Source organism: Lissotriton vulgaris, unplaced genomic scaffold (genome assembly GCF_964263255.1).
Source record: "Lissotriton vulgaris unplaced genomic scaffold, aLisVul1.2 SCAFFOLD_1420, whole genome shotgun sequence".
NCBI classification, from domain to species: Eukaryota; Metazoa; Chordata; class Amphibia; order Caudata; family Salamandridae; genus Lissotriton; species Lissotriton vulgaris.
Window position 1 is genome coordinate 242,846 of NW_028253693.1, and position 25,538 is coordinate 268,383.

The window sequence follows — 25,538 nt, forward strand, 5'->3', positions numbered from 1 at the left end:
ACTGGAGTACTGGCTATTCAGTAAGTGCTACCTCGTTGTGTAAATGTATAGTGCTTTTCCTACACTGCAGCTGCGTAAAGGGCCAGAAGATTTATCTCCACTGACCATGTGTGCCTGTAACTTTGCCAACGCGCCAAAAGACGCCGAGGTCCCTTGAGTGAGCTGTCCATCATAGTTGGGAAAGGGCGGGAAAAACGTTTGATACTGCTAGTGTGTGGTGCGGGGCTTCTATGCGTGTGCACATGCCTCTTGTGTAAAGGGTCAGAGAGCGAGCAGGGCAGCAGGTGAGGAGAAAGAAGCCTCCTGGCCACAGGAACTACAAGGGGATCGCACTCGAGAAACTCATGGATGCAAAGACCTCCCTCGAGTATTAGAGCTAATTTCTGACGGCAGGGATGGGGATAAAGCACACTTGCCCAGCCTCGACCGTGCTCACTAATGTTTTGGGCTGATTAAAACGTTACTGAATTTGAGCTTCAACTCGGGCACCTGCTTTATTTATCTGTAAGTGCTTCCTGTTGATGTTTAATTTTTGTGACAGGAGCCTCATGCCATACTTGTAACTATTCTCTGACCCTGCTTCGAGGGTCAGAGCAGGGTGAAAGAATAGTTGCAAGTAGGAAACGAGGCGCCGCTCAGGAAGCACTTACAGTGTTACAGCAGGAGCCCAAGTTGAAGTTAATTTCTTTGTAACCATTTTGTAAATGGTTACAAAGAAATTAATTTTTAAATATTTAAATATATGTATCAGTGTTTCACTTTGTGTATAAGTGGCTGCATGGGTTGGTGACTGACTCACTGTTTGTATGTGTTTTGAAGACAGCATATGTGCAGGACTGTATGGGTGGATGAGTCTGTATATGTGTGTGTTAGTGAGTGAATGCCTGCCTCACTAGTGCCTTTATGAGTAACTACATATGTTTTAATCTAGTATATGTGAATATTGATGTATATAAGTGAGTATATGTGAGAGTGAGAGATTGAAAGAGTTCCTGTTTAAATAAGTATGTGTTTCTATAAGTGATTGTTTTAGAGCGTAAGTATGTGTACGTTTCCTTAGAAGTAATGTGCTAGTGTGTGTATAGTTGTATATGCAAATAAATGGATGTTCAATAGTTTATTTGCATGTGTGAGTATGTGTGTGAGTAACTTTTGGATGACTGTCGGTGTGTAACAGGATGTATATGTGTATCACTACATATGATGAGTGAGTATATGTATGAGTGACTATATAGAACTGTTGCTGAATGAATGGATGGATATATAGATGGTGGAATTACTGAATTGGTTGTTGTAACTGGTATGGGTATCTCAATTATTTTGAAAATGTTAGTTTCTATTTTTGAATATGTGTTTCAAGGGTTACATTACACTGAAAGGAGGTCTGTCAGTCTGTCACAAGGATGGTGTCATCAGTGATGTCATGAGTTATGTCACTGACCATGTCATGAGTGATGTAATATGTGACGTCATCAGCAGTGCATTGCAGGCGCGCAAGTTATAGTGAGTCCAACTAACTATAACGTGGGAATTTCAATGGTTTTATGTCAGTAAAATTTCCAGCTAACTATAACTGGCCTGAAACCTATGGTTTTTTCAGTGAATTTAATAGGTTTTTTAAATGCTAATTCCTAACTATAACTGGTGTGAAACCTATGGTTTTTTCAGTGAATTTCATAGGTTTTTTAAATGCTAATTCCTAACTATAACTGGTGTGAAACCTATGGTTTTTTCAGTGAATTTCATAGGTTTTTTAAATGCTAACTCCTAACTATATATAGGGCCTCAAACCTATGTTTTTTTCAGTGAATTTCAAAGGTTTTTTAATAGCAAATTTCTATAGCTATGAAATGTAATATTTTTTATAATGAATCCTATATTGTATATTTATGTAATACTATTTTTTTATGTATATTGTTCATGTTTTTTTTTTTTTGCCCTGGAGCGCTCCCGGTGCGCGTCCCGGTGAGCGCACCGGTAAGCGCAGTCTTGTGGTGCGCCTCAGGGCGCGTACCGGTGAGCGTCCCGTTAGTGCTTTTGCCGCGAACGAAAACATCATTGTGACGTATTGCGTAGCCGCGTCCGCGTGATACGCACGGCGTAAACGCACCCGGAAGCACTCGAGCGCATACGATCTCGCAACGTAAGCATCCGACGCGCTTACGCTACGCGCCCCTGGGCGCGTAGCGTAAGCGCGTCGGGTCATGTGACCTAAAAATAACACTTTTTATTGGTTCAGGACAGTTTTGGTTTCCAAATGATGAAAGCCCTGGTCATGTGACCTGAAAATAACACTTTTCATTGGTTCAGGACAGTTTTGTTTTCCTAATGATGAAAGCCCCCACCTTTTTTCCTCATTCTCACTTTGTACTTTGAGTGAAGAAGACCTGTTTCCAGAGCTATTACTACCTATTTGTACTCAGAAATGGCTACAGTAGCAGCAGCAGCAGGAGCATCTCAGCCACCACCGCCACCACCACCAAGAGGACCACCACAACACCACAGTGGTGGAGATGAAGAAGAGGAGGAGGAGGAGGAGAGGAGGTTCCTGCCTGAAGATACTACCCCATATAAGCCAAAGGAGCACATTATCTGGGAGTTTTTTTCAATCCCAAAGGACCTCAAGAAAGTAAATGCGGCAAAGGTTACTTGTTTAATCTGTGGCACTGTACTTTCCGGGGGGAACCCTAACAAAAAGTTCTCTTTTGGCAATAACACCATAATTCGCCACATGCAAAGCCTGCACCCTAACAACTATGCTGCGGCAGAGGTCCGAGAAATGACCAGAAACCCTCCCCAATCTACTCCCAGCACCTCCAAAAGAAAGCATCCCATTCCATCGGGTCAAGAGACAAGGGAGATGGTCCCAAACATACAAACCCAGTTTGGACAATACAAAATCGTTTGTATTTTTTGTGGTAAAACAATTACCTATGGTGAGCAAAGCATTAAACTCATCAACCATGCTGGTGACAACCACATTTGTCCAAAAAAACCTTAATTTTTTCCTGATTTTTTTTGCTCCAGTTGAGCCGTTTACAGTTCCCTGTTTTTTGTTTGTCCCCATAAAATTAACAAAAAAAATATAAAATTGTTCATAAAAGCCAAATTAAGTACAAAATGTTCAAAAAAACAATAAAAAAAATATAAAACAACAAAAAGAAGAAAAAAAACAGTTATTTTTAGAACTACCTCCAATTTATAAAAAAAGGCTACATTTTTTTAAAACTCTGTCATTCTTTTTTCCCCATGGTACGCTCCCCGGTACGCTCCCCGGTGCACGTACCGGGCGCTCCCCCCATGCAAATCGCGCCCACATCAAACCTAGGGTGTATGGGGGGGTCTACTCTGCCCCCTTTTGGTCATTTCCCCCTTTGTTTTTGCCACCTCTTGTATCTCGATCCTACCGAGACACAAGATGGCGGCGGCACCGGACTGTTTGGAATGTTGACAGACACCCGAGAGCCAATCAGCTTTCCGCGCTCGAACTCGCGTTGCGCGCTGGTGCGCGCCCCGGTGCGCGTACCGGGGCGCGCTTATAGATATATATATTTTTTTAACCTAAATTACTCAAAATCCACTGGAGCACATATCTTGAGACATAGCAAAGGCACATCGGGCTACCAGTCCCTACAATTTTGCCAAGTTTGGTGGAAATCCATTCAGTCGTTCGGGCTAAAAGTGAATCCAACCGCCCTATGGAAATTAACATGGGGAAAACAAGTTTTGGGACCCCCTTTTATCTCGGCCACCGCTTGACGAATCCCCCCCAAACTTTCAGGGAAGGAGCGGAGCGCCGTGAGGCAGATTTGAGGAAAATTTCAGGCAGATCCCTCAACCGGCGCCAAAGTTATTCCCAATAGGATGTTGCGGATTCCCTATACAAAATAATCCTAACTACAACTACCAGTAGGTAACATATATATATATATATATATATATATATATATATATATATATATATATATATATATATATATATCTAAGGCATTTGGTACATTAATTAGCGGACTCCAGCATTTGTTGGATGCCATTAGGCTAGGACACCAACACAACAATTGGCACATTGTAAAAGATGACCCCGTCATTGGCAATTCCTTATCTGTTTATCCAGCCATAACATTTAGAAAGTCAACATCTATGGCGGATATTCTAGTCACTAGTAGCCCTGAATGCAAAAATACTACAGACTGGCTTAGTGCAAGGAAGGGGTTCTACAAATGTATTAGCTGCAAAGCTTGTACATTTGGAACAAATAGAACTACATACATGACAGCTTTCAGCCCAAACCCCCCGATGATTAAGCGGCATCTAACATGTAGAAGTGAATACGTAGTATATGTTTTAGAGTGTAACTGCAATCTTAGATATGTGGGAAGTACAAAGTTGCTGGGATATCAAAGAATATTGCAACATATCAGGGCAATAACCAATAGCGACCCCAGTTACCCGGTAGCCCGTCACTTTAAGGAACACCATGGTGGAAAAACCAAAGATTTAAAGTACTATCTGATAGATAGTGTCCACATTCAAAGAAGGGGAGGCGACAGGGAAGGGGCACTGCGTCGCCTGGAGACCCATTATATACTGCTAATGGACAGTAAGCAACCCAATGGGCTGGATATGGGGGAAGATCTATACACATATCTAGATTAGCGGGCAGAATATGATTAAATGAGGGGGAGAGAAAAAAAACAAACGAAAATCTGCCTCAGTCAATATACTACGTAATCTGTGTATCAGCTGACACACATAAGAAACTGTCCGTATATAAGAATAAATGAACGTGAAACATATAACAAGTTATGTATAAGGCATATCTGCAAATTATGAAAATCTATGAAATTGTTTAATATAATTTTAACAGGTTGGGAATATTAATTGTTGAATTTTGTTCTATTTATATGATCTGATATAAAGTTTTACAATTTTAAATGGACCGGATTTTTTACTGTTCAGACATGAAATTAGTTTTTTAAGCATTTTTTAACAAATGTTTTTTAACTAATTGTGGGAATCATGTTTTAGAACTTAAATTAAGTGAAAACTTTGTCCATTTGCCCTGTGTTCCTATTGGTGTGAAAACTGCTGACAGATACCCAATTTCATATAAAAAAAAGGAAAAAATATAAAACTGCACAATGGCGAAAGTGAAATAGGACCTAGCCACACTTGCACTTTATTATTGTATTATTTTAGCACTTGTAAGCACTTTAAGTTTAAATACACCAAGAGGGTGATTCATGGGTTGTTCCTGGGGAGAAGCACAACGTAACAAGGCTTAGAAGAGAATTAAACACATGTAAATGTGATCATTAAACTACAGTTGCAATATATAAATGAGAATGGAAAATAGGGGGATAGGGGCGTATACATATATATAAAATATCTACGCACTTAAAAGTTGAATTTCGATTTTGTGTATTTAAACAAAGTATTGTGAAAATAGAAAAATGTATTTTACATGTATTTTTTCTAACTGTTTTTGAAATATCAGTCTATTTTAAAGCTATGAAATGTATTTATAGTTTTACACAACTATTAACAATTCCCCCATTATGTATTTTCGGTAATGTTTCATTCAGATTGCACAATGTATTTTACGTGTATTTTTCAAAAACAAAACATGGAAATAATTTTGAAATGAAAGGAGCTGGTAGATAAGAAAAAAACAGACTCCTAAAATGTGTGAATAACTCTTCTATGTTGATTATTGGGCACTTGCACTTTAAAAGGAATTGTGCTTCACTAACGTGTTGTCATGTGATCAAGGCAGGGATCTGCCGAAACGCGTCGTGAGGACTGGTGGTGTTGAATAGAAAATAAACCGAAACTGCACCAAGTTGGGTCTGCCTTGCTTTCTTTACTAACCCTGCTGGAGTTGGTGGTTGGAGCGAGTAACATTGGAAAATTATACTGGTCAACTTTCCCCAGTAAAGCGAGACCCCTTCGTCGCAAGATTTGGCTCCGTGGAAAAAAGGAAAGTTTAAGGTGCCTAACTTCCGGAGATAGTGCTTTCCGGGAGGGTGCCGGCTGTAATTGAACCGGGAACGGAACACTCACGGAGCCCTCTGCCGCATTTGGAAAAGCTGCGTCCAGCTGAGCAAAACGGAAGGTGACACGCCCAGTGGCTACCGAGTGCAGTTCGGAAGAGCTGAGACGAGGGAGCTGCAGTGGCGCGATAATCTGACGGCATCGGTGGAAGGACGAATCCAAGATAAACGGCAGGTGAGGAAGAGTGCATTGCCTAGACTCGCGGTGACGATAAACAAGCATTGTATGGGTTACTGCAGGCAGTGGGCATACAACACGTTCTTTTCATTAATAATTGACCACCATGTCCGCGACAACACTGAGGAACAGAGAGAGTGCGGCAGCGGACGTGTTCTTGGACGAGACACCGCAGTCAGCAAACACTAATAAGGCAGCCGGCATAAGTAACACCAGTGTGGGAACAGGACTAAGGGACAAATATAGAACATTGGAAAAACTCATTCGGAGGGAAACAGCGAAGTGGTGGGAGTCGAAATCACTTAGAAGATACTTAGACGTGGGTCGTATACCGAGAGGGCTACGAATAATGATCGCCCCGAGTTACGACACTCCCAACCCAAGATTAATGGCGGAATGGGCACAGTGCAACCTGGATTCCTCCCGCAAACTGGTGGAACTGCTAGTCAAATATGCGGAAAGTGACAGGGAGGAATTGGTGCCCCAAATTGAAACCTTAAGGAGTGAAATAGAAGCTATGAGTGACCCACAAGAGCAGAAAACCAAATATAACGAGGAAATGGAACAAAAATTGGAAAAGGAAGAGGAGAAAATTAAAGCACGAAAACAATACAAATTCAGGCGAGACAAACAAGATTATGAAGACGGAAAGATCTTTACTTTCGCAAGGAAGTTTGACATAAAGCGAAAGACAGCGGCAAAGAAAAACACACAGGGCAGCAACAAGTCACCTGCGCCAACAGAAGAATCAGAGCCGGAAATCTCATCTGGGTCGGAAGGCAGTGGGATAACAGAAATAGCTCGGACTCTGAGGGCGGTCAGGATATGGATAATGTAGCTAAATTAACTATGGCTGAGGAATTGGAATATGTGAGGCAAAGCCGGCGGGAAACTCTACGTTCAAGCACTGTGCAGTCGGCAAAAAACGGCGCACAAAGAGGAGGAGGGCGAGGAGGACCGCAAACAAACAACGCGACAAAAAAAGGAGGCAGGGGCAGGGGGTCGTGGACAAACAAGAAACCCAAGTAAGTGAAATAACGAACACCCAAAGCAATGCCAATACCATCATAAACCTGGCTAAAATTGACTTAACGGCAGCAGAAAGACAGCTCCTATCTCTTGGCCTATCATATTGTCCGGAATCAAATTTCCATTATACTAAAACCAGGGCTGACGTGTATCAGTACATAAGGAAATTAAAACTGTGTAAATACCATAAACAGGCTAACACCAAAGCCAAATCCAATATATTATCAGCAAATGCAACAGCTATGCCTAACCTATCGGCAGGAGACTACGACCTACTAAGGGATGTTCAATCTATCGTTAAAGTAACGACAAGTACGCATACCATTGCTGCCTCCCAAGGAAGCCAAGGGAGCCAGCGGGATTTTCCGTTTTTGAATACCCAGGAAATTGACAATATAGGAAATAAAAAACCTGACACTCCATTTAAGAAAAAATCTAAGTTTGTGCCAATAATGACAAAAGATGCCATCGATGTATTTAGTGATGTTGTAGTTTCACAAATAAAAAAACTAAATATCAAAATAACAAATTCAAAAAGGAAACTCACTATCCAAGAAAGGAACTATGGGGCACTAATCGAAAAATTAAAAAAGCAAAATAACATTGTAATAAGGAACTCGGACAAGGGGGGAAACATTGTTTTGTGGCCCCTTAAAGACTACCTAACCGAGGCAGAAAGACAATTGAACGACATACAATGCTATCACCATAGTACGCCCCTCAAATACAAGCAGATGCAGGATGAACTCTGGAGTAAACTACTAGCCTGGAAAAGCAAAGGACTCCTAAGCCTGGAGGAATTCAAATATTTAAAGAATGACTTACCAAAAACACCTGTAATTTACTTTATACCCAAAATTCACAAGAATAAAGAACAACCACCAGGTCGCCCGATCATCGCGGCCTGTGATGGACCACTTGAAAACTTGTCAAGGTACATAGATTTCTTTCTCCAAGATCATGTACAAGGTCTTGAGTCTTATGTGAAAGACACTGGAGACTTTTTGGGTAAAATTGGTAAAGTTGAATGGCAGGAGGGGTACAAGTTGATTACTCTAGATGTAACTTCATTGTATACATGCATAAGAAACATTGATGGCATCAAAGCAGTAGAATATTTTTTGTCAAGGAGACCCAAAGATTATACTATGCATAACAAAATGCTTATGGATATGTTGGTTTTCTGCCTTGAGCATAATTTCTTCCTCTTCAGAAAGCAAATGTTTCGACAAGTACAGGGTGTTGCGATGGGGGCCAGCTTCTCCCCCAGCTATGCCTGTCTTTTTATGGGCTGGTGGGAGGAGCTGGTCCTCCGGAGACAACATGGCGACACCTATAAGGACAAGGTTATATCGTGGCTACGATATATAGATGATCTGATGATCATATGGAATGGGACTGAGGGCGAAGCAGAGGAATTCATTGCCAAGCTAAATGATAATGACATAAATCTCAATTTTACTTCAAACATCAGCAGGGAGCAAATCCCTTTCCTAGATGTCCTCATTAAAATAGAGAACCTTACAATTACCACCACGCTATATAGGAAGGAAACCTCTGGGAACACATTACTGCACGCAACAAGCGCTCATCCAGCACATCTTATTCAAAGTATTCCCTACGGGGAAATGCTTAGATTGCGCAGGATATGCAGTAGTGAGGCAGAACTGGTTAAGAACCAGCAAGCAAGTAAATTGAGATTCATTGAACGAGGTTACAGTGCCAAAACAATCAAAAGCGCAATTCAGAAATCCAGGGCCAGAGCTAGGGAGGATTTATTGGTACAAACCAACAGTGCCAAAAACCCAGGAACCCGAGACATCAGCAGTAGATGGGAACCCTAGGCTCATATTAACATACAATCGCCAACACAAATCTTTGCGCCAAATAATTAATAACAATTGGCACATTGTAAAAGATGACCCCGTCATTGGCAATTCCTTATCTGATTATCCAGCCATAAAATTTAGAAAGTCAACATCTATGGCGGATATTCTAGTCACTAGTAGCCCTGAATGCAAAAATACTACAGACTGGCTTAGTGCAAGGAAGGGGTTCTACAAATGTATTAGCTGCAAAGCTTGTACATTTGGAACAAATAGAACTGCATACATGACAGCCTTCAGCCCAAAACCCCAGATGATTAAGCAGCATCTAACATGTAGAAGTGAATACGTAGTATATGTTTTAGAGTGTAACTGCAATCTTAGATATGTGGGAAGTACAAAGTTGCCGGGATATCAAAGAATATTGCAACATATCAGGGCAATAACCAATAGCGACCCCTGTTACCCGGTAGCCCGCCACTTTAAGGAACACCATGGTGGAAAAACCAAAGATTTAAAGTACTATCTGATAGATAGTGTCCCCATTCAAAGAAGGGGAGGCGACAGGGAAGGGGCACTGCGTCGCCTGGAGACCCATTATATACTGCTAATAGACAGTAAGCAAACCAATGGGCTGAATATGGGGGAAGATCTATACACATATCTAGATTAGCGGGCAGAATATGATTAAATGAGGCGGGAGAGAAAAAAACAAACGAAAATCTGCCTCAGTCAATATACTACGTAATCTGTGTATCAGCTGACACACATAAGAAACTGTCCGTATATAAGAATAAATGAACGTGAAACATATAACAAGTTATGTATAAGGCATATCTGCAAATTATGAAAATCTATGAAATTGTTTAATATAATTTTAACAGGTTGGGAATATTAATTGTTGAATTTTGTTCCATGTATATGATCTGATATAAAGTTTTACAATTTTAAATGGACCGGATTTTTTACTGTTCAGACATGAAATTAGTTTTTTAAGCATTTTTTAACAAATGTTTTTTAACTAATTGTGGGAATCATGTTTTAGAACTTAAATTAAGTGAAAACTTTGTCCATTTGCCCTGTGTTCCTATTGGTGTGAAAACTGCCGACAGATACCCAATTTCATATATAAAAAAAGGAAAAAATATAAAACTGCACAATGGCGAAAGTGAAATAGGACCTAGCCACACTTGCACTTTATTATTTTATTATTTTAGCACTTGCAAGCACTTTAAGTTTAAATACACCAAGAGGGTGATTCATGGGTTGTTCCTGGGGAGAAGCACAACGTAACAAGGCTTAGAAGAGAATTAAACACATGTAAATGTGATCATTAAACTACAGTTGCAATATATAAATGAGAATGGAAAATAGGGGGATAGGGGCGTATACATATATATAAAATATCTACGCACTTAAAAGTTGAATTTCGATTTTGTGTATTTAAACAAAGTATTGTGAAAATAGAAATTTATTTTACATGTATTTTTTCTAACTGTTTTTGAAATATCAGTCTATTTTTAAGCTATAAAATGTATTTATAGTTTTACACAACTATTAACAATTCCCCCATTATGTATTTTCGGTAATGTTTCATTCAGATTGCACAATGTATTTTACGTGTATTTTTCAAAAACAAAACATGGAAATAATTTTGAAATGAAAGGAGCTGGTAGATAAGAAAAAAACAGACTCCTAAAATGTGTGAATAACTCTTCTATGTTGATTATTGGGCACTTGCACTTTAAAAGGAATTGTGCTTCACTAACGTGTTGTCATGTGATCAAGGCAGGGATCTGCCGAAACGCGTCGTGAGGACTGGTGGTGTTGAATAGAAAATAAACCGAAACTGCACCAAGTTGGGTCTGCCTTGCTTTCTTTACTAACCCTGCTGGAGTTGGTGGTTGGAGCGAGTAACATTGGAAAAAAAAATATATATATAGCCTATGACCAGTATAATGACAGCGATAAAACTTTGTATCTTGAGTTAGTGATCATTTCAAATTCCTCCTTAGTTGAATCCTCACCTCAATAATCATGACCAAATCACCACCTTTTCTGGTGGAACTCCACTGGCTCTCCTTGCACGCCCACCCCTTCGGCAAGCATCTGTATCATTATCACAAAGCCATCATTAACAGCACCTTCTCATATCTGACTGACAATTTTTGTCGGCTCTCGCCCACATCCGGGAAAACAGCAGAATCGAAGCAAACAAGTGTAAAAAAAAATTCAACAGACCGTCTCATCTATGTACTTAGAAGCTGGAAGAACAAGCCTGTATCCATCAGGAATGCCCCCACCCTACTCTAGTGTATGAAAAATCTGAATATGCAACTCTTTAAAGCTTGCTATTTCAGGATACAGAAAAAGTCCACCACTGTTCCAAAACCCAGCTAACTCTCCAGTCACTTGTTGATTGTATCTTTTCCTTTCAGGCTATACATTTCTTTGCAGGAATTTGACTAGGTTAGCTCTATACAAATATTACATACATACATAGTTACACAATAATCCATGCAAATGCATATCTGTCAAAGAAACCACACATAAATTCAAATTCTGATTGCCTGTACATAATTGTGCATTAAGGTCACACTACTCTAAATCTAAAGTATTTATGCATTTTCAAATATGAAATCACAACCGTGCACAATTAAATGTTTACTCTTAGAAGTCAAATATCTCTCCAATCACAAGTTGACTGTGGTTTTGCCTTGGACCCTGTAGGGCACTCAGTTACATATCAACACAATACAAGTAAGACTCATGATATTAGATGAAATTTCTTAACATTCAAAGAGAGGAGAAGGACACGCAAGTCTAAGACATACAGAAGAATTGTGAATTGACGATTTGAAAGTTATAATTTGATAAAGTGAACTGAATCTCACCACGTAACTTATTACCTATGACAGTCAGGTTGTAATGCTAGGAGGATGTTACGTGCAATAATTTTATTAGCAGGAGTACTAGTGAATGGTTGACAATGAGGAGTACAAACGTGAGCAAGCAACTTTTTAAGGGTGTAACTTCATGTTTAATTCTGACATTTAAAGGGATTAATTTTGTCTACATTAAAGTAAACACTGTGAACATTCTTAAATTAAGTCTGAAATGTTTGCATATTACTGCAATGTTTCTCATGGGACGTTTTAGTAATATTTTAAAGAAGATGATGAATCTACTACTAAATGTATACTTTAAAGAGTAAGAAAGGGCCCAGGAAACTGAACGGTGTGCTAGTGTAAAATTCCTTTACTCATAAGGAGTGCCCAGAGAGGTTGACTGGTTCCCAGATAAGCTGAATTAGTTTATACATTTCTTTCTTCTTTAAGGATACCCTCCCAGGCGCTGTGGTTAACGAAAGACATGCAGAAAGTGCAAGAGATTGATATTCACTTTGTTCTATTATATTAGTATTCAGTTCTGTGTTAATTTCTGTATAAGGTGCAGTTTTTTCCAATGCACATCTCAACCCAAACGATGTCATCGGTCTCTCGAGTAACCTGTAAGAACAATTGTTACTTACCTGTAAACAGGTGGTTCTCCAGTATTGGTGTCTTTCATAGATTCACATGCTTGAATATTCCCCGTAGTCGAAGTGGGAGTCCCAAATGCTAAAATATACATATATGTGAGAACATAACATAAGAAAAACTAGAAGTAAATACATAACTGAACCTCTAAAACAATTCCTCCATAGGAATGCGTGGTAGAGAAAGAAAACACTTGTAACATATCATTGTCATTATGTTAGTCCAAACTACAGCCAATCAGGCGCCAGAACCCTCTAGAACCTTCTCCTCAGAAGCTCAAGCCCTCAGATTTTCGTAGCACCAAAGTGACCCAGAGTGCATGAGGAGAAGAGAGCCTCTGAGGGGAGGAGGGTGGGTTGCATGTGAATCTATGAAAGACACCAATACTGGAGAACCACCTGTTTACAGGTAAGTAACAATTGTTCTTCTCCAGTATTAGGGGTATCTTTCATAGATTCGCATGCTTGAATAGAATAGAGAGCAGTAACCTCCAATAAGATTGCCAAACACAGCATGGAAATGCATGAAGACAGTAGTAAACAGTCAAAGATGCTGAAAAAAGCAATCTTTGAAAAAATAATATATATATCAAGCCTCTTTGCTGAGGCGAAACGCGTCATGGTGGATTGCAGGCTGAAACTCTAGGCACGAAATAAAAGCACTGAAGAAACTGCACCTACCCTGTGGTCTCGCTCCTTTCGTTGTTCTGTGGGGAAGCAGGAGAGAAAACGATGACTTTTGGAAATATATATATATATATATATATATATATATATATATATATATATATATATACACATATATATATATATATATATATATAAATATAAAGGAGGAGGGAACAGAGGCTCACCTTATTTGAAATGATGACGAAGTACTGCCTGTCCCACTGCGGTATCCGCCTCCTTGATGGCGTCCAAGCAGTAACGCTTGGTGAAGGTGTGCCTGCTGGACCATGTCGCTGCACGGCAGATCTGATGGAGTGGCACACCAGCAAACAGGGCGGTGGATGAAGACATAGCCCTCGTAGAATAAGCCCTCACCGAAGACTGCAAAGGCTTGACAGCCTGTTGATGGCAGAAAGCAATGGCTGAAGAAATCCAACGGGCAATCGTTGGTTTGGTAACTGGGTGCCCCTGACGCAGTCGTCCATAAGCAATGAATAGTTGGTCGGACTTGAGGAAGGAGGCAGTTCTGCTAATGTAAAATTTAAGGCATCGTTTGATGTCCAAGGAATGTAATTGCTGCTCAGCCGGAGACTTCGGCTCAGCGAAGAAAATTTTCAAGAGCACAGGTTCGTTTAAATGAAAGTCCGTAGGCACCTTGGGTAGGAAAGATGGGTTGGTGCGAAGCACCACGCCGTCAGGTTTGAATTGAAGATAAGGCGGTTTGATAGTAAAGGCGTGGAAGTCACTCACACGCCGAGATGAGGTCAGAGCAAGAAGAAGAGCAACCTTCCAGGTGAGGAACTTAATATCCGCCCTATGGATGGGCTCAAATGTTGAGTTCATAAGTTGCGACAGAACAACATTGAGATGCCACGGTGGAGGAGGGCGCCGAATAGGCGGGAACTTCCGGAAAAGCCCTTTGAAAAACTGGCGGATAATTCTGGATGAGCAGAGGGAGGAGGAGCCATCCTGCCGGAAGCGAGAGATTGCAGCTAGGAAAACTCGCAAGGTAGCATGCGAGAGTCCCGATTGAGCGAGACTCAAAAAGAACGGAAGAAGCTGCTCCGGAGTAGAGTGGATTGGATGGATATTTGCTGTCATGCACCAATGACACACCCTTTTCCACTTGAGTTTGTAAGTTTTGATGGTAGACGGAGTCCTAGCATGAGCAAGGATCTCTCTGCAGTCTTGCGAGATATTTAAGTTGGCGAACTCAAGGTGCTCAGGTTCCATGCCGACAATTGTAGAGTGGATGGATCCGTATGGCAAACCTGGCCCTTGTCCGTCATCAGGAGGTCTGGACGAGGACGAAGAGGAATGGGCTCGCACTGGGACAGAAGGAGCAACTCCGAGAACCACGCCTGTCTGGGCCATCAAGGGGCGATCAATAGAATGTGGCAAGGCTGCCTCCGCATCTTCCACAGCACCCGTGGTACAAACGGGATCGGCGGAAAGGCGTAAGCGAAAAGATCGCACCAGTCGATCAAAAGAGCATTCCCGCACGATCCGGGGTGGGGATGCCAACTTGCGTAAGACGGGCATTTCCGATTCTCTGGTGTCGCAAAGAGGTCTAGATGTGGGCGACCCCATCGATGAAACACAAGATCCAGAGTCGGCTGATGCAGCTCCCATTCGTGTGTCGACGATGTGGACCTGCTGAGGGATTCCACCAGGATGTTTGAAACACCCGGCAGGTGCACTGCCGTCAAGGTGATCTGATGACGTAGAGTCCAATCCCAAATCGACTGAGCCAGTCGAGACAAGCGTTGAGACTTGGTCCCTCCCTGCTTGTTCACGTAGTGCATGCTGGTGGTATTGTCCGTTTGAATAAGCACTGACTCCCCTTGAAATACAGGAAGGAACGACTTGAGTCCCAGAAAGATCGCCATCAACTCTAGCCTGTTTATATGCCAAGAGCGTTGGGGTGGAGACCATTTGCCCTTGATGGAAAGACCGTGAAGATGAGCACCCCAGCCGTCCAGAGAGGCGTCCGTTGTGAGCGTGAGATCTGGCACGTTGACGAGGAAGGATGTTCCAGTCGCCAGGTTGGTCGACTGTGCCCACCAGCACAGGCCCTTTCTCATGCGAGCTATAACAGCCACTTGGTCGTAGAAATATACGGAGACCTGATGCCACTGTACGTCCAGTTCCTCTTGAATGGGACGGGTCCGCAGTCTGCAATGTGGGATCAGTGCAATACAAGATGATGCCATCCCCAGAAATGACTTTAACGTCCGGACAGAAACGGACTGCTTTGATCGAATGAGAGACACTAGGCGGAGGATTTTCTGTTGTCAATCGTGGGAAACTAATGCCTTTGAATGCATAGTGTCCAAGATCGCTCCCAAGAAAGTCCTTGTTTGTGCTGGTGCAAATTGTGACTTGTCGACATTGATGGCCAAGCCGAGGGATTGAAACACCTCCTGACAAAGACGAGTGTCTTGGCTCAGTTGATGACGTGATTGAGACTTGAGGAGGCAATTGTCCAAGTATGGAAACATTTGGACGCCTCGGAGGCGTAGGTGAGCCACTACAGTAGCCAACACCTTTGTGAACACACAAGGGGCAGAGCAGAGTCCGAAAGGCAATACCTTGAACTGATAATGAGTCTGCCCCACCTTGAAGTGCAGGTACCTGCGATGCTGTTGGAGAATTGGGACATGAAAATATGCGTCTTGAAGGTCATAAAATTCCCGCTGGCCAGAAGATGCAGGATCTCCAGTAGTGTCAGCATGCGGAAAGATTGACTCTTTAGGTATCTGTTGAGAGCTCTCAAATCCAGAATTGGATGCCAATCTCCCGTCTTCTTGAGTATGAGGAAGAATCGAGAGTAAAAACCCTCTCCTCTCTGAGATACTGGAACCACTTTGACTGCACCCTTCTGAACAAGAAGACCGACTTGATGGTAAAGCTCCTCGAGATGGGGAGGAGGCGGCCCAGACGGTGGGGTATGAGGAGGAATCTTGACGAACTCTAAGGTATGACCTCTCATCACAATGTCCAAAGCCCAGCGGTCTGTGGTGATGGAGGACCACTGAGAATAAAACAGAGAGATTCGACCTCCAACACTTTGGGGATGACAAAAGTCATTGCCGTTTGGGGGTGGATCCTCGATAGGATGACTTTCCCCTATAAGGCTTTGAGGACTGCTGTTGATTGGATTGTTGTTGATGGGAAGAGTAACGTTGGTTGCTCTGATTGTAGGAGCGATATTGAGATTGTCCTCCTTGAAAATTTGAGGAAGTGCCGCGTCCGCGTGCACCTTGAAAGGACTGTTTCCAAAATTGTACAGTGCCCAGTGATTTAGCCGTATCAGTGTCCTTTTTAATGGACTCCAAAGCGTCGTCAATGTGGGAACCAAATAGCGATTCACCATCATAAGGCATATCCAGGATCTTGGACTGAACTTCCTGCCGGAAAGAGGTGGACTTCAACCAACCCTGGCGTCGTAAGGCAGCCGCACTAGCAAGCTGGCAAAATCCAGTGCCCGCAATATCAACTGCGCAGTCAATCATCTCTTCAGATGCTCTTTGTCCGTCCTGGATGAGTTGTAGAGCGTCAGCCTTGGAAGCGTCCGGAATGAGGTTGACCAGGGCAGATATGTCCGACCACATCTGCCGGTCGTAGCGGCCCAAGATGGCTAAGGCATTCGCCGCCCGTACTGTAGTGGAAGCCATGGTTGAGAATTTCCGTCCAATGGCATCTAGGCGCCGACCCTCTCTATCTGGAGGCGCGGTGATTGGAGACACTGGATTACGGGCCGGGCACTGTGCTGCTTGAGTTATAACCAAATCCGGCTTAGGGTGAGAGACCAGGCATGCTGGTGAACCAGTTGGGGCATTATATTTCTTTTCAAGGCGCGGTACTTGGGCAGGTAACGAGTTCGGAGCCTGCATGAGCTTAACTCCCTCCTTCCATATGAAATCTATGATTGGAATCGTGTGGACTTGTTTGAAAGGCTGATTCTTTAAGTCGTAGAGAAAACAGTCCTCCTCTCTTTGTGTCCTTGGCAATTTAAAGCGCTGAGCCGCTCGATCCATCATAAGATGAAAACTGGCAATATCGACTGGAGGGGAATCTCCAGATTCTCCTGGTTGAGGAGAGGGCGCCTGCATTTGGTAGTTGTCCCACTCTGCCATGTCGTTTGAGGCATCATCATTATCCGTGTCATCGTGGACCTCTCCATCATCCCGTTCTGGAATTGCCTCATCATCCGCATCCTGAGGATACACAGTAGTGCAAATCTTGACCGACGTTTGAACCTGAGGAGAAGGTGTCGACTGCAAAGGCGGCGGAGCAGTTGGTGGAGCTGTCGCAGTTGCAGCAGGTAACGGTCTAGGAGTACCTTGAGGCGTTGGCGAAAAACGCCGGTTGTAGTCGTCCAGCATATGCTGGAGATTTGAAATCAAGGACAAAGGCAAAGTAGCCAATGGAACTTGGACGAACTGGTCTTCAGCGTGAGACTCCTGGTCACAGCCTTCGTCATCACTGCCGGAATCTTGACATTTGATTATGAGATCAGACGGACTGTGAGCTGCCCCGAAAGTGTCATCCACATCATTACCAGAGTCCAAGTCAGGCTCAGAGGTAGTGGCAAACATAGGTGAAGGAGGCTGCAGATCTGGAGCAGACAACTGGTGGCATGGCAGTGGACGGCGATGGTGTGACGAACCAGTGTCAACGGATGCAGAAACTGAAGTAGATAGAGGCACAAGGAGAAACGAGGCAAAAGAAGATGGTGCCACCGCCAACTGTGTCGTCGACATTATAGTTGACGGTGCTGAAATGGCCGTCGTCGAAAATGACTTTGATGAATCCAGCATCAACGGTAGGCTCGTCGACGAAGCCGTCGTTGACGGTGCCGTCGTCGACGGTGCTGTCGTCGACTGAACTTTCTTAGTTGTCAAAGCCGCCGACGAAGTCGTCGACACAGTAGTCACCCCTGTAGACGGAACCCTCGTCGACAATGGTTTAGTCGACGGTGTCTTCGTCGACGGTGTCTTCATCGACTACGAAGACTTTTTGATGGATTTCGTCGACGATGCTTGTTTCTTCGTCGACGAGGTGATAGGAATCGTCGACGAGATAGTCTGAAAAGCCAAAGAAACTCTTGTCGATGTAGAGGCTGTCGATGAGCTCGTCGTTGACGAGCTAAAAGCTGACGTTGTCGTCAGTGTTGTCGTCGTCGGCGATGTATAGACTGCAGATCTCGTCGTCGTAAGGCTCGTAGACGCTCCCGTCGACGACCAAGCATGTTTAGGTGTGGAAACACGCTGTGAGGCAGCAGAAGACGCCTGAGAGCCAGGTCTCGTGGGCGCAGCAGCAGTAGTAGGAGCAGGTGGGGACACCACAGAGGCCAAAGGTAGGGCCAGTTTCTTCTTTTTTAGAAAAGGAGAAGGCATATCCTGCACACTACTACGCTTAGAGGCTGAAGATAAGGGTCTAAATTGAAAACACTCAGCATCAGACAGAGCAGAATCCTTGTCTTTAAGACGTTGGAGCCAAAGGAGGAGACAACCCTCTCTGTCCTTTAGAGTCTTGTTAGAAAAGGTTCTACAAAACTTGCAGCTGCCAACTTCATGCTCAGGGTAGAGACAATAAATACATTTCTTGTGGGGGTCCTCTTTAAAAAGACGCAATTTTCCACAAGAAGATTAAGTTGGGAATAAAGACTTCTTACTTGACATGATGAAAGTCCAGGAAACAAGAAGCAGTAGAGGAAAAAACTGAGCAGAGCTCAGGGAGACTCCCTTCACATGACGTGCGGTAGAAAATCTGAGGGCTTGAGCTTCTGAGGAGAAGGTTCTAGAGGGTGCTGGCGCCTGATTGGCTGTAGTTTGGACTAACATAATGACAATGATATGTTACAAGTGTTTTCTTTCTCTACCATGCATTCCTATGAAAGAATTGTTTTAGAGGTTCAGTTATGTATTTATTTCTAGTTTTTCTTATGTTATGTTCTCACATATATGTATATTTTAGCATTTATTGCTATTTTATAAACCGTGGGACTCCCACTTCGACGACGGGGAATATTCAAGCATGTGAATCTATGAAAGACACCCCTAATACTGGAGAACTGTACAATGAGGCATACTTGTCCACCAATTCTTAATCTCCAGCTGAGAAATCTTTATTTTACAAAAATGTTCCAAAATCTCAAAATCAGACACTTTGTCCTCCCTGGCTCTACTAGCTATCCACAGTGCATCATGCGTAATCTGCCAGGTCAAGTAAGAGGGTCACCAACCCCTACAACAAAATGAAGGAAATGGGTATGAGGCAATAAAGCATCAATAAAGGGGAAACAGCCATTATCTCTTAACACAGATAACACCAATGTCGGTAAATCACCAGGGGAGGCATGGTTTCAATAAGTAGATAAAGGAGAGTAGAACTGTGCAATTAAACAGTTACCTGTGATATGTACGGCCTGGCTCAATAAACTAGACCATTTGGACATTTGAATTATTCTTATGCTAAGGAAGGGAGAACAACATGCATTTCCTTCTCATTCATCTCTCTGTTTGTCTCCGTAAAATACTATAGTGTTTAGCTGGGAGGAAACTCGGACAAAAAAAACCACCTCTCCAACTGCCATGTTGACACTAGTGTCAGGGGAATTAGCCCAAGCACAAAGAAAAGATTCCTTTTTAGATCGAAGCCTTGCAGACAGCGCAGCTCCCTGGTTGCAAAAAGATTTCTTGTGGACATTCTGAAAGCTTCTCTAGAATTGCATTCCGAACCATTGCTTACCATTGGCTTTGTAACTGACATTTATTTGTTGGCTTTATTTGTTGTAGCCTGTCCAAATTGAGTCAGTCCATTCTGTGGAGCATAGCCTGCTTACTGTATTTCTCCAAGAGTGCTTACTTTCTGTAAATAGGCCTATAAAGTTTGCTTTCATCTTGTCAAGTTTGGTGTGCATTCACAGACAGAGGTCAAATGCCAGGCTCTATCTTCCAAAGAAGCTTGGTGTTTAATTTCCTTTCTCTGACTTCAAAGTGAGAGGATTTATCTGACAATCTTGCTGGGTATGGGAAAGGATAGGCTTTTATCTAGCAAACAACACAATTTAAATGTCTGTATATGAACTGTGCAAATATACCAGAATTAGGAAAGCACAAATCAAGCACTTTTTTTGTAATTCTGAAATGTAGTGGAAACAAATATTTTAATACGATCAAAAATAACCGATACACTAGGTGATGCCATTTCCACACCTTATCGTTTGAGCTCTGTTTAGTTTAATCAGTTAACCTGTAGGTGCGAATGTAACAGTCATCTCAATTGAAAATGTATTGTCTGTTATGGCAGTGTGCTACCACACCATGCATACTCCAATCTACGACACTCTATGCCAATTTACTACACTCTACACCCCGCTATGCTGCTCCATTCTATGACACTTTATTCCACTCTACTCCGTGAAACTTTGCTCCACTCTATGCTACTCCACAACACTTTACTCCACTCTCCACTAATCCACTCCATGCTACAAAACTGTACTCCACTCTATGACTCTCCACTGCACTCTATGACCCTCCACTCTACGACCCTCTCCTCCACCACCATCCACTCCATTTTATGATGCTCTACTCCACTCTATTACGCTCCATAACTCCCTCCAAAGCCATTTTATTACAATATACAACAGACTACTCCCCTGTACTCCACACCACTGCAGTGTACACTTTGCGACACTGTACTCCACTCTCTGCCATCCTACGCCACTCCACACAACTCTCTGTATGGCACTTTACTCCATTCTACAGAACCCCACTCTATGACACACTACTCCACTCTTTCACTCTATGCCACTCTACTACACACCACTCTATTCCACTGCACTCTAAGAAACTCTACTTCATGACACTCCACTCTACTCCACTTCACTTCATGCTACTCTCCTCAATGCCACCAACTTTTAGCCAGGCTGAACAGCAGTCACATGTCTAAACCATTGGCGTAGCCAATAGCTCTTGCATAGGCGAGACCTATTGGCTTTGCCAATGCTTGTTCTGAAGATATGCTGTAGCAAGAAATGAAACTGAGACGAGCATACTGAATGGAGTTTCACAGAGGTGCCCATAATGTTCCTGTATACACAACCACAAAGCATGTGATGGCTGAACAGTCACACTTCTCCTCAACAAAGCATTGAAAAAGAAAGGGACGCAATGTCCAGACACAGAAAAAATTCTGAATAGAAATTACCCTTCTACAGTGCCGGGAGACAGCTACAACTTCATCCTCGTTCAGGAGCCTCCTTGCCATGTCCTCGATGGAGGCCAGCCTGCTCTCTGCTGATGTGTGCTCACCTCCATTGGACTGATGCCCATCCCTTTGAGAGCCAAACATAAAAAGGGGGCGGCTCCTCTCTTTGTCTAGTGAGAAGAACATATTTTAATTAAAATGTTATAATGCCCTAATGGAAATCATTTCTCACAAACAACAACATAAAAAAACGCGCCGTGCTATCCTTAAATTCTCAAACCACCACAGACAGCATAACTTCTACAGAAAAGCTTAAGGGTGCCAAACGGGTCTTTTGCAGGAAAGAAGCCGCAAAAGTAAAATGAAACTTATTACCGGGCATATTTTTCTAAGGGCAAGTGCAACATTTAAAGAGTATTGGGCTTTTATATTTCTAAAAAGGTTTAAACAAGTCCGGTGCGAAAAAAATTGCACTTGCGGAATGCACAAAAGATACCCACAGCCAAGGAATAAAATAACTTGTATTTTATTAAATCCTAAATAAAACTGATACTATTTCAGGACACAGAAAGGATTTTTATTTATATTTCCTGGCAGAGTTCTGCCAAACCGGAGCATGCGAGGACACCAATAAATCCCATTGTGTTAAAGAGATTTCTGAATTTCGGCTTGTTCCATAATCCAATTGGTCTCATGAGACATGAAAAGCTTTCGAGCTCAAACAGAGACGACGGAGGAGCAATGGAATTTATTGCAAAGTGTCGCCACATGATGGAGCAGAGGTAATGTAATGTTCATATCTGCTGTCATCAACCAGGGTGTTTCTCACTCGGATTTGTAGCTGTATACAGCAAAAGTATTCCGTTACATCCTAAAACATCCGATTACTTTCATACAGAATACCACCTCGGTACAAAGGGTGCACTACTCTGAAAGAATGTGGATGCTTATGTGTTACAAGTAATCTGGGTAAGTCTCTCGGGTGGTACATTTTACATCTTAATCTGTAATATTTTTTTTGCTGAGCATTCCAATGCCACCTTCTTTAAGAGAGTATGGGCCATATGTATCATAGTTCAGTTTTGCGATTTCTAAATAGCGATTTTTAAGGAATCGCTATTTAGAAATCGCAAAACAGTATGTATGAAAAAAAATCGATTTTTTTGCGATTCCTTAATCTTCCTTATTTGCGAATTCGCAAGTTGCGAATTCGCAAATAAGGAATCATTTTCAATTCATTCCTATGGACCAGGAGGCCCATAGGAATGATTATGAAATGCATTTCGTTTTGCGATTCACAATTTGCTAATCGCAAAATGAGATTGATTTCAAGGGTGCAGGGGTGTCTCAAGGACACCCTGCTGCACCCCTGAAATCAGCATGTGTGTGCATATGGTGCACATACATGCCCTATGGGCATGTATGTGCGTCACATGCCACATTCAAAAATGCCAATTTGTACATTTTTACAAGAAATCGCAAATTACCACCATTTGAAAATTGGTGGTAAATTGCGATTTCTTAAGCTTAATTCGCTATAGAAAAATGCTTCATACATAGCATTTAAGGAATCGCAAAATTGCGATTCCTTAAATGTTATAGCAAAATAAGGAATCGCAAATTAATGCGATTCCTTATGATGTGATTTTTTAATACATATCAAAAAATGCAAAACAGCCTTTTGCGATTCGCAAAGGCCGGAATTCGCCGAATTCCGGCCTTTGCGAATCGAAAAAGGCTTGATACATATGGCCCTATGTATTTGATATGCTACTCCATGACACAAAAAGAAACAAGTTTTCCATTAAAAGGCGGATTTGAGTAACAATTATTCAGTGTACCCTGTCTGTGGAAAAATGGGTTTGCAAACATTTGCTTTTCAGAGAAGACCGTCTCGTCACCACAACAGATCTCCTTCTCGCTTGAGAAGTGTTTGCTCTCGCTAGAAACTACCCTTCCCCATCTAAAACGGATCCTCCTCCTCCTCAGTAGACTAGGTCAGTTCAGGTCCTTGCAAAGACTGACCTTTGCCGCCCTAAGAGGCCTCCTTGCATCCGACACATAACATCCATAGTTCACAAGATCTTCTGCTCTCTAGGGCAGGGCTGCTCTTTTTCTACAGCGAGGAGCATCATCATGTTTTAAGAGACCTTTGTAGCAAAGAGGATAAGCGGGGCATCTTCCTCACGGGATGTGCCTCTTTGTACACAAGCATGCTCCCCATAGCTGATTGCTTCTGCCCTTGGACCTCATCGAAACAATGGGCCAACTCGATCGCTTCTGCCCTTGGACCTCATCAAAACAATGGGCCAACTGATCGCTTCTGCCCTTGGACCTCATCAAAACAATGGGCCAACTCTTCGTTAAAGAAGTCCACTTCCCACCTGGAGAAGATCTTTCACCCCAACAAAACTCAAATAGCCCTCAGGCTCACTAGCGGAGATGACTTCATCACAGTATCTCATAGCCATGCTCTCCTCCTAATTGTGTATAAGGTACAAGAAAATGACTCTGCGTCTGAGTGAGCGTACAGGCACAAGGACAGGAAATCACACTCCACACCATCTGGCAGTGAAAACCAGCAAAGTGCATGCAAGTGAAGTCAAACTCTGCTGCTTTACCCCTTTTCAGGCTTCTGATTACAAATTTCTGGACAACGTTGCCTGCGTACAGCAGAAGAAAGGGGGGGGACAAAAACGAGGAGAAATCACATTTTTTGTAAACAATGAACTAGAAATAGAGGTGCATCTTAACTGGAAAGAACGAGAGAAGAGCAATGATAGGTAGGTTCTTTTCACCTTCCGATAAAACTAATATCATTTTACTACAGAACCATCATCTCTAATCATGAACCATGTTTTTTCATTGCATTCTTCAGTAATTCACTCAATTGAGCTGTCCCGGGTATCAGAACCAACCATCCATTCTTTAACGTCCTACTGGGTGAGCCATACATGCCACCTTCTTTTTAGTTAAACGGAAGTCCTGGAAGCAGGCGAGGAAGCCCACTGAGGAACTGTTTTTAATGTTTTTCTTACATTTTCCTATTATAGCAATGAAAGTGCTGGACGGTCACCCTAGGTCGCTCTAAGAGACGCTAAACAAACGAGGAACGGAACGATTACTAATCGACAACGATTAGAATCATTCACTAACCAAACTTTTCTGTGTCTGGTAAGGGGTGGTATGGGGCCAGGCAGCACTGTTCCGTTCTCAGGGCTTTCTGGAGGCTTCAGCGTTGTTGAAAGCATATTTAGAGAAACAGCCCAAACAATGCCTAGTGCACACTATGTGAAAGCATGGCGTTCAATGTGACTGTTTATTTAACAGGAATGATTTATAATTTCTATAAGAAAAGGGGACCTCAGTGGCCCGTTCTTTGGGAAGTTGAAAAGTATTTGTAGAGGCTTACTTGAAAAGCAGAATTACCAAACTATGCCATTTGGCATAACCGTTCAGGTTAGCCTCTAAAAACACCTTTTCAATCTTTCATCCGAATTAATACCTTTTTTCCTGCATTTACATACTGTCTTGTTGCTCATTTGAATGTATGATGACAGAGTTAGCACTATTACACAATACCCAATTATTGACAACATAAAAACAAAACAGTAGACCATAGTCTTCAATTCCTCATGGCCACTCAAATCATAATCACTCTTTAAAGCTTCCCTATTGAATCACAGTTAATCTCAAAATCTCCTCCCTCACTTATAAAGTCCTATATCTCTTATAAAGTCCTATATCTCTTATTAAGTCATATATCTCTTATTAAGTCCTATATCTCTTATAAAGTCCTATATCTCTTATAAAGTCCTATATCTCTTATAAAGTCCTATATCTCTTATAAAGTCCTATATTTCTTATTAAGTCCTATATCTCTTATTAAGTCCTATATCTTTTATTAAGTCCTATATCTCTTATTAAGTCCTATATCTCGACTCCCATCTCGCTAACAAGATGACCCTTCTATGTAAGAGAAAAAGCACAATTCCTTGAGAAGAGAAAAGGATTCTTCCTTGCAATTG

At 42.3% G+C, this 25,538-nt stretch overlaps 1 protein-coding gene across 1 annotated transcript in view; it reads right to left on the reverse strand.

Annotated features, from left to right (window-relative positions):
* Positions 1 to 25,538, reverse strand: part of LOC147660886 (PDZ domain-containing protein 7-like) — a gene marked incomplete at its 3' end in the record, with an annotated part of 489,505 nt that overhangs the window by 212,232 nt on the left and 251,735 nt on the right. The window contains exon 10 of the mRNA XM_086951444.1: positions 21,511 to 21,680. Coding sequence (XP_086807570.1) covers positions 21,511 to 21,680 — 170 coding nt within the window. The remainder of the gene's footprint in view (positions 1 to 21,510; positions 21,681 to 25,538) is intronic.